At 27.1% G+C, this 10,792-nt stretch overlaps 1 protein-coding gene across 1 annotated transcript; it reads left to right on the plus strand.

Annotated features, from left to right (window-relative positions):
- The first annotated feature begins 909 nt into the window (after positions 1-909).
- On the plus strand, positions 910-6,622 carry LOC107167817 (TAR DNA-binding protein 43-like). Its single transcript, XM_015517007.2, has 5 exons — positions 910-1,271; positions 1,378-1,670; positions 2,293-2,486; positions 2,678-2,815; positions 5,470-6,622. Exons 2-5 carry the CDS (start codon positions 1,427-1,429, stop codon positions 6,103-6,105), a joined length of 1,212 nt encoding a protein of 403 aa, XP_015372493.1. The 5' UTR covers positions 910-1,271; positions 1,378-1,426; the 3' UTR covers positions 6,106-6,622.
- The last annotated feature ends 4,170 nt before the right edge of the window (positions 6,623-10,792 follow it).

Below are 10,792 nucleotides of genomic sequence, written 5' to 3' on the forward strand. Positions count from 1 at the left end.
CTTATACTGCTAAAATAGTAACATTTATTTATTAGTTATTCTTAAGTACGAAAGTATAAATGTTTAAATGTATAAAGTAAAGTTGTTACCAAAACGTTAAATTTATTAAAATATTGAATATAAAATAATGTTTCCATTACACTATAATTAGCTACTTATTTACTATTATAATTTATTTAAAAGGCTAAAGGGTAATGATATAATAATTTTTAGTTCGTCAATTAAGTTTGATGGAATTTTGTTTTTTAAATTAATATGTTATATACTTATATGTATACAATTAACTCCTTTTATATCTTTAAACTTTGTCTCATCGGTTTAAAGGATTTTATACTTTTGAAACTGATGAATTTATTAAATTTACATTGTGAATATGGCATAGGTAAGTTTCATTCGCCACAGTGAGAATACTACTGTCTACTAGCTGATGCTTTATTAGGTTTTATCTTTCATCAGTAACATTGTGTATCTAGAGTACATTATCGTAAATATTATACTAAAATAATTTAATTGATACTGATATAGTAAGTTATATGTTATAATTTGTTTAAATTTATTAACTATTGGTTATTGGTCCATCGGGTATTCGGGTGGGTGGGTGGTAGGTTCTAAACTAAAACGATATTTTGAACCAACATTTTTTAAGAGCCCTGGTGCCACTGTACCTAACCATTTGGTCCATTTGTTACATAATAATTTCAAGTAAATTAACCAAGCAAAATACTTTAACACGACCACAGAATAGAGGGAAATTCCTTCAAGGAATAGATTAAATAATTTTAATTTAATTTATTCTGCGACATAACTTTATGGATTATATTATTCGGTTGGTAACAATGTTTTCAGTGTCTCCGCTTTCCACTGACGCAGTGACGCTCGATTCCTGTTTACATTAAAATTATGTACTATACAGTCGATACACTACAACTTACGTGTTCTACGACGTAGTGTACGTTTCCGACGTTTGTGGTTTGTGCTTTGTGGTACAAATCACGATTTAAGATTATATGTGTATATCTTTATTCATTATTTTACATCCATAATCGCGGGTTGTACTTAGTAGTTAGTAGTGTCGTTAGTCTGTGCTCTACCAAGTTTGCTATATTTTGCTCTGTGCTCTGTAGTAGTATTGTAGTACTATAATCTACGGGTCTACTAGTCTTTGGACTGTCGACTTTGTGTACCCTATGTCTATGTCTGTACATTAGTGTCTTAATCTTACGTATAGTTTCGTTCACGTATTGTTACTTCAGTGTCCAGTACTCCAGCTGGTAAGTAGTTATTCTGTGTTAAATTGTTGACTTTTTTTTACTTGTGCGTTGTCTAACGTCCTTACACGGCTCGATAGCATCAATAAAACAGTAAACCATCTTTCAGAAGTCACACGAGATTTGCGCATTGTCGAATTTTTCATTTGGTCAACGCCATGTCGTTCGTCCAAGTTTCTGAAACGAATGACGGTGATAAAGAGGTGGTGGACTTGCCTTTGGAAAAAGATGGCACCCTCTTGTTGTCCACGCTTCGTGCCCAATATCCAGATGCTTGCGGCTTAAAGTACGTTGCTCCGGATAATGGACGAACCCGAGCTCTACGGCTTGCTGATGATAAGCTACATCCGCCTACTGATGATGGGTGGGGCGACATTGTATACTTTTGTTCATTCAACAAGGGTATGTTGGCTTTTTATTACATTTGTTTCTATCTTATATAATATACCTAATATAGGTATTTTTGTATAATTGATTTATTTAATTTGAGATGATACCTACCTATGTATGAGAATATTGGAAAAAGGTTTCAGTCAATTGGAATCGTCTAACAAACAGACAGTAACATCTTTTCACAAATAAAATGGTTTATATTAATGGTTCATTCCATATTATTATGGTGAAGTTTTGTGTTGAAAACTCAACAAGTGTTGGAACTAGGTATTCATTCACGTTTATATTTATACAAACTGTACTTATACAGAATATAGATTCATAGAATTAATTGTTTTCATTTGGAATTCTAATGAAATCTAATCTATCTAAGTGTTTCAATTTTTTTGTAAGAATGAAAACCTTGTTAGACACGTCTAAACGACAAACGTTCATCTAAACATATATATGTATATATTATATACATATGATTATCAACCATTGATTATGGTTGATTTTTAAAATATTATCTACCTGTTTAAATTATTTGCATAATATCTCTTAAATAAGATTGATGTATTTTAGAAATCAATGTGAAATAATATGTAACCATTTTATAATGTTGAGGAATGATAATGATATGTGTGTTCAGATAATGGACAGAAAAGGAAATTGAACGAAGAATTTGAAAGTGATGTTGAGCGAGCATCCAAGGATCCCAAGTCTGAGGCAACGTCAACAGCTTGGAAGAATCGTGATTTACTTGTGCTCGGTTTACCATGGAAAACGACTGATGAGGACTTAGAAAGTTACTTTAGTAAATACGGTGAACTGCGCATGGCACAAGTTAGTTAAAAAAAAATAACAAAGCAAAAAGGGTTTGTAAATTAGGAATTGTATGAATGTGATATAAAGTTAGTTCTTTATATTTGGTTTGTGAAAATATATTTTTAGTGTTCGAATTCAAATCTACCAGTTTATCAATTATGTGTAGTAACGAATTGGGTATAATATTTTAATGGCATTTTTTAATTTAGATTAAAAAAACAAGTGATGGTAGATCAAGAGGTTTTGGATTCATTCGATTTAAAGAACAAGAATCTCAAGTGCGTTCAATGTTAGATTCTCATGTGATAAATGGAAGACGATGTGAGATTAAAATACCAAATATTAAGGTACTTATAATATACTGTTAAATTACCAGTATTGGTATTAATGATTGTGTTAGATACATGCAATTTTTAACATTTTATAACTTAAATTAAACATTTTAAATGCTAAATGAATATTATATTTGTAAGATCCACTAGGAAAAATTGTTAAAGATAAGTAAGGGGAAGGCTAAACATTTCTCTATTATGTCAGGCATGTCTGCATTACATACTCAATTTATTAATTTAAGTATTAAATTTGTTTCTCCCCCTTGCAATGATGTTTTCATTTATGGGACCCAAATTCCAAGTGCTTAGAACACTTAATATCTTGGCCTAACCCTCGATAAAAGGCTGACATGGGCCCAACATATTAAATCAAAAAGGATAAACTTAAACCAACGTTTACGTCTTTTAAAAAATCTCATTTATAATAACAGATACACTTACTAGTACCAAACTCTTTATTTATAAATCCTTACTTAAACCCATGTGGACATATGGACTGCAATTATGGGGAAACGCAAAAAAGTACAATCTAAACAAAATACAAACTTTCCAAAATCTAGCGCTTCGTAAATTATTAAATGCCCCTCCCTATGTATCTAATCATACTATTCATTCAGATTTAAAAATGCCTCTAGTGCACGATGAAGCAAAAATTTATTATAAACGTTTCCACCACCACTTATTATCTCACCCCAATCCCCTCGTTAGAAATCTCTCTACCCCAACTATCCCCGGAAACCCTCCAAGAAGGTTAAAACGTAAATGGTGCCAAGACTTGCTTATATAAATCAAGTACGAAATAATTGTACAACAAAAAAAAAAAAAAAAAAAACGAGCAAGAGTGTCATTAATGGGTGGCTGCTTTCATCAAACGTAACATGTACTATATAATTTATTGTAAACTCTTTTTATTATTAATATTAATTGTTTTGATACCTTATATATATATTCTGTTTCACATTTACTCATTGTGCCTAAGGTATAGATTGTAAATTTCTTTTAAAAAAAAAAAAAAAAAATTTGTTTAATTTAAATGATCATTTTAAATTTTATTATTTATGTAACCTAAATACAGCATAGGTCAAAACCTGTAGTTACCAATACATTTTAACAATAATCTTTGCTGATTGTGAATTTTAATCTAATTATTTACATTATGTATATAAACATCTTATATACTTATATGAAAAATAAATATTTTAATAACTTGTGGGTATGTTAAGGAAACAAAGTATTTTTTCTGCATATTTATTAAAAATAATTATTAATTAATCTAATTTTTTTATTGGTCTGGTGGAAAACATTTTTTAACAGGTTAATAATATAAGTAATAATACTATTGCAGCTTAAAATAACTAATAGACATTTGAATATAAGTCTTTAAAATGTTATGTAAATTTTCCATATTACATATTTGTATGTCGGAGACAACAAATATAGGCGAAGTTAATAAAATATAATACACTATTACACTATACTTTTTATTGGTTAACATTAATTTTTTTCATGATTAAAATTCTTTTTTCATTTCAAGTGACATTAAATTGAGGGACTTATTTAAAGTTTGGTGTTTGTAATTATTGTGCTACATTTGGCAAGATTTCAGTTCTGAATAAACTATAAAGTACTAAGTACTTAATATCTTTATTTAAAAAAATTTAAATAATTTTGTACACTAAACTTATTAAAGTTATCTTCTTGTTATTAATAAATTACTATTTAATTCCATATCAATGAAATGTAAAATTAATGTATTAAATAATGTATAGACCATACATATTTTTGCTGCAAAATCGTTGATATTATCTATTTGTTCACTATACAATTTAGTAGTTAAAGAAACATGACATAGTTTGTTCATAATTGAAAAATGGATATCAATTATAAAATATTATCATTTAATTGACGTATTTAATTATATCAGTATATTTTCTTTTTTTCTTTTAAGTAGATATTATACTAGCATGTATTCTATCTGTCTTACTAATGTATTACATACCATATTCTACATTAAGAATAATCTATTTTATTACATTATTTTTAATATCTTAGTGAATAGAACAAATTTATTGGTATTATATAGGCTACTTTTGATATTTTTATTTTCAAGCACATTTTGATAATTTCAAAATTTATAGAAACATAAACCTATTTACTAACTTCAAACTATTTATTACTCAATTATCCAAACAAATTGTTATTTAACTCTCACTTATGACTTACATAATATTACAAGTTTGTTAGAATTATTGATACTCTACTATAAGTATTAAGTATATTGTATATTAAATTAAATTTTTAAATGGTTGTTTCAAATAGACAATTGTTCCATTTCAAGAAAATTGTATCAATGATTTTAAATAATTTTACAGATTATTCAACTTTACTAATTTAAGCTAATTTAATTGAATTTAAAGTCATTATATATGTATACTTTTTGAACAAATTGCTATTTAATTGTTTAACTGCAGTAATAATAATAATTTAATTTATGGTATTTCACTATATTGTAGATAAATATTTGTTAATCTTATAGTTTTTTATGAAGTGTGTTATGATTTTGTTGATCTTTGTTGTACTTAATGGGTGTTCATGTACCTATTTTTAAAATGTTTTTTGTTTAGAGAGTAGGTATAATTATACGTTTTTTTTTTTTTACTTGATTTTAGGATGCATTTATAAATGAAGCACCGAAAAAAATATTTGTTGGTCAACTGACTGAAAATATAACTCAAGAAGATCTAGAAGATTATTTTAAAAAATTTGGAGATATTGTTGAAGTCTTTGTTCCTCGTCCATTCAAAGGTATTGCCTTTGTATCATTTACCAAACCAGATGCTGCACTCACTGCTCTTGACCAAGATCATACCATCAAAGATATTCGTCTTAGTGTATCTGTTGCTATGCCTAAAGACAAGGACCAAAGATCACGTGGTGGAGGTGGACGTAATAATGGCGGTGGTGGTAGTGGTGGAAATAGTGGAAACCCCTATGGTGGTCGTATGAGAGGAAGTCGAGATTCCTACAGTAGTCGTGATCACTACTATGATAATGGTGGTTGGGATGATTATGACCGTGGCAGTAGTTATTCAGATCGTTATAGAAATAGTCGCTATGATAGAAAACCATATGATAGTGGCAGGTCTTACAATTCTGGGCAGGTTTGGAGAAAAAATGAATATTCTGATTCATCGTCTGTATCCCAATCTAAAGATGTTGGTGGCCAATTCGATCCAAATTTAGTAGCTGCAGTAGTAGAAAAGACAGTGAGAGGAGTAATTGGAAATATGAGCAAATATGATTAATGTACCTAAATAAATTCATTCTCATCTTATTAGATACATGTATTTCGACTTATAATTTTAATTTCTTAATGACTTATAATTGTAATGCAATTTAAACTGAGTACTTATTTTAACTTTTCTTCTTAATTGTAAAAATCATTTAATATATTTATCAAATTTATCATTTGTTAAATAATATTTGTGATAATCAAAATCTGAAAAAGACAAGATGTACACATTAATAATCATTATGCTTAACTTTTAGTATAATATATATTATTAATTTGTAATTTTTTTCCCACAAAATATTTTGAGTATTTTACTATTTTGTTAACATTTTTTTTTTCAAATAGTGATTTTTTCAACTATTGTAATAACTTTGATTGTCCTTTTTGGGCGTACATCTTTATTCTATTCAATATTTCATCTTTGTTTTAGTATTGTTTTTTTACTAAATATTGTGACGCCATTTAACTTGATTATTTTTTTTTTGTATTGCTCTTTATAATATATGATAATAAATTTAAACTGATTTTAAGTTGAAATATTTTTTGATAAATAATTAAAACTCAAATTGATTTACTGATACTAAACAATAAAATTCTGGAATAATGTTATTTGTTTAATACATTAATTGATTTTTTTTTTTTATATTTATATAAAAAAATCTTGGTAAAATAAGTGTTGTGTTAAATTAGTTATTTCGTTAATTTAATTAATCTATTTGTTGACCCAAAAAATGTTTATTGAATTAATTTCAATATGATAAAAATGTTTTTCATAAATAAATTCTTTGGTACAATATTATAATACATCTAAGATTTTGTAGTTATCCATTTAATGAAATTTACTAATTAAAACAAATTCCTTTGAATTTTTAATTTATCAGTGCTACATTTTGATCAGAAATGATTGTGCTTTGTAGCAATTTGGCAAAAATCATGTTAGTTATATAGGTACTAATTCTAAAACAGACTATATATTTCAGGGGTGGCCACAAAGAGGTATTCTTGACATCAAGCTTAAAGTAAAATTAATTAATATTATATGAAAAGCACTTCTCAAAAGTAAAATATTATTCCTTAATGTATCCATTCTATGTTGTGTAAAAAAAAAAAATGTTCCTTTGTTTATTATACAGTGGATCACAAAATATAAGTGGATACTTTGAATTACCTTCATAAATGTGTGGCTCCCAAAATTAGGATTAGTAGCCACCCCTGTGATATCCCATCACCTCTGCTTTTGTCAAGTGTTCAGCCCTACATTTATCTAGAAAAAATTTATGGTGAAAGAAGATTTAGATATCTAAATAAGTATTTAAATGTAGGTAATACATGTGTAAATTTAATACAAGGTTCCTTAAGAGTAGTCCTCATTGTAGCTAAAAACAATTAAAAATTGTTAATCACAATTTTTTTTTATAAACGTTTATAGTTCAAATTTTTACGAAATCTGTCGAAAACGCGAAAATTTGCAAGTAATTTTGAAGTTGAAAAATCATAATTTTTTGTGTTTATAACTAAGGATTAAAAATACAACACTAAGTTTTCCATTAGTTTTCCTTCAAGTAGGTATAGAGAAAACTCGAAGCATCATTATAGGAAAAATTTTAAGTGCGTTTGAATTTTAAATTTTTACGAAATAGCATAACAATATAACGAATTATCCTCAAACGATTTTAAATATTTGTTATTATTCAAAAAGTATAAGTCGGAGATACTCGAAAATTTCACCAGTTATTTAGATTGACATTTACTTTACATGATTTATTTTTTGAAATATTTTGACTTTTTTTAGATATTTATAGACAACTGATATTTTCAATTTTTCTGGAAATTTTTTTTTGAAGTGTCGATAAAATTTTTTTGGCCCTATCAAAAAACTTGAAAATTTAATACAAAGTTCCTCATAAGTTATTCTTATAGTTATTAAAAAATTATAAGAATACATCCGCAAAATTTTTTTGTTAGCTTTTGAAGTTCAAATATTGACTTAATACGAAAAAATTACGACAATTTTCAAAATTTCTTAGAAATCCATAAAAGTTTTTCTTTTTAGATCTAAGATTTTAAAATTAAATACAAGGATCCTAAATAAATAAATAAAACTAAAGCTTAAAATATTTCAATCTAGAAACTAACCAGTTGTAACAACCATATCATAGAGCGTTTCTATACATGCGGTTTTTTTTTTTAAATTAGAAAAGTTTAAGTTATACCTAATGGCTAATATAATAAATAAACGATTGCTGATACGAGGCGTGCAATTCCGACATTTCATTTTTTTTTGGCATGCAATTCGGACGCAATCAAATATGACAATTAAAGATAAATATATAATGTTATGTCTTCCACTTCCGCCCCCAATGATTAGGAAGAAAATATTTACGAAAATACAATGGTATAAATTCGTTTAAAATTAAGGATAATAACTTTTTAATTTTTATGGATAAATATAACAAGATATTATTGATATGAACATTAAAAAAAATATATAATAATATATTATATTAGGTACCCATACCTAATAGGTATCTATTATATTTACAGGATAAGGTGATATATACTATATTGTGATAAACAGTTCCCACCCATTCCTGTTTTTTGAATAGGAAAAAAATAACCTATTACATAATATAGAAATTAATGATAAATAAAATTAACAATATTTTTTATCAAATAAAATGTTAACTATTATATCATTGTTTAAAAAGTATATTGGTTAGTACACAACATATCACAATTTACTCATATCTACATAGGTGATAGGTTAATTAGAAAATTATTATAAATTAAAAAATTATATGACACTTTTATTCTTTAGTGAACATATACTTGGTTGTCTCTCTAATTAGTATGTATAATATATTAATATGCCAATCCTGAGCTAATTATTTTAATTTGTCATTAATATCATTTGATATTTTAATTTTTTTCCCAATAAATTACGATTAGGTATCTTATTGGCACAATAATGATTAATCCTCAACTTAAAAGTACCTACGCCATATACACACGCATTTATTTTCGACTTCTTAGTATACCTAGTGGATATCATAGCAAAGCATGTTTAACTACGTTAGTTTAAAATTTAAATATTATACATACCAGTTTAAATTGTGTTATGTTTTTTTTAACAGCTATAAATCGTACATTTGTACAAACTTTTTTATGATTAAATATTTTAATAAAAAAAATAATGATTACAGTTGCCTATTTTGTTGTACTTACAACAAGTACCTACCTATTTAAAAACAATTATTTTTAATAAACACAATGCCGTAATACATTATTATTTACTAAACACAGTGAATCTATAAAAATAAAAACATAATATAGAGTATAAGATTTATGGAATTTTTATATTGTATTATACATCATCTATGGCAAACTCTCAATCGATGACATTCGTTAGAGACGATTAACGATTCTAATCATTTCATTGACCAAAAAAGCCACCCATAGCCGGAATAGTCGTTAAGCAGTAACTTTAGTACAAAAAATATACTAGCATAATTCGTTCCGTTCAAGTTGTTCTCATAAAACTACTCGATACTTTCAAGTTTCGTCACGAAGTGAGATGAAGACGGATGAAGATAGCGGCTATTTCTATTACCTATTTCTTCGTCGGTGGTGTAGCACGTGTAGGGGTACTGCGTATAGATACAACACAGACCGGAAAAGTCGTAAGTTTATTTTCATATTATTTTGGGGCTTAAACCTTGCGTTTACTTTTGAGTATAAAAATAATTTCCTATTTATTACCTCGATTATACCACTGATAATCTGCTAACTAGACGACGCGAATTCATGCATTGTTTTTATTCACAAATGCACAATGTATATAAAAAACGCGAGCTCAAATAATCCAAGCCCCGTCTACGTTTCACCATCACTCAAAAATATATATTGTAAAAAATATATATTTGAAATATACCTTTATGGCTCTACAAAAATTGTTACACAAAGGTACAATACACGGGCGTTGTTATGTATCGTGGAATTCAACAAACATCGTTATAATTTTACTTTTAGGCGCATTGTACGTGAGTATTCTAAGTTCTTCAACCACAATTAACTCAAAATCCGGTGTTTAGACCTGAGGGATGGGTCCTTGTGTAGTTGTATCATTCGGTTATTGGATTATGATGGGCATCTAATAATGAGTATACAGCACCCTTATTTAACGGTTACATGCCTGCAGTTAAGAGAACGCAAATACCTAACCTAACCTAACATAAATCATGGATGTGTATAGATTCTAAAAGTAAATTATCGAATTTTATTGTTTTTTTTTTTCATATATTTAATATATTTCATTTGATCGAAATTTAACATTCGTGTTTTAATGTTATTGCAAATTCAATATTTTTTTTACTATCCATAAGCCTTTTATATAAATTTCGATTGCAACGAAATCTCTACAAACACTATAAACTATTATTGAATTATTGTATTATAATACATTTTAATCATATTATACTAATGCTTTTCACTTATAACTTAAATTTTAATGCTGACTTACGGGTATCGTATGTAATGGTATAAAATAACAGGAAAATGTTGAGCTTGGAATTTTACAAACTACTTGGAATAGTCGGTATAGCAGGCACTGTATATTATTTGCGTAGATATTCATTGCATACATTTGGGTTAACTCTAATTAGTAGTAACCACATTTATTTATATTAATATATTTATTCAAT

Source organism: Diuraphis noxia, unplaced genomic scaffold, assembly GCF_037042655.1.
Source record: "Diuraphis noxia isolate RWA-SAM2 unplaced genomic scaffold, SU_Dnox_SAM2 contig0002, whole genome shotgun sequence".
NCBI lineage: Eukaryota > Metazoa > Arthropoda > Insecta > Hemiptera > Aphididae > Diuraphis > Diuraphis noxia.

Coding starts and splice junctions, on each gene's coding strand:
- LOC107167817 (XM_015517007.2), top strand. CDS start 1,427: ATGTCGTTCGTCCAAGTTTCTGAAACGAATGACGGTGATAAAGAGGTG. Junction 1,671..2,292: donor CTTTTGTTCATTCAACAAGG/GTATGTTGGCTT, acceptor ATGTGTGTTCAG/ATAATGGACAGAAAAGGAAA. Junction 2,816..5,469: donor TTAAAATACCAAATATTAAG/GTACTTATAATA, acceptor ACTTGATTTTAG/GATGCATTTATAAATGAAGC.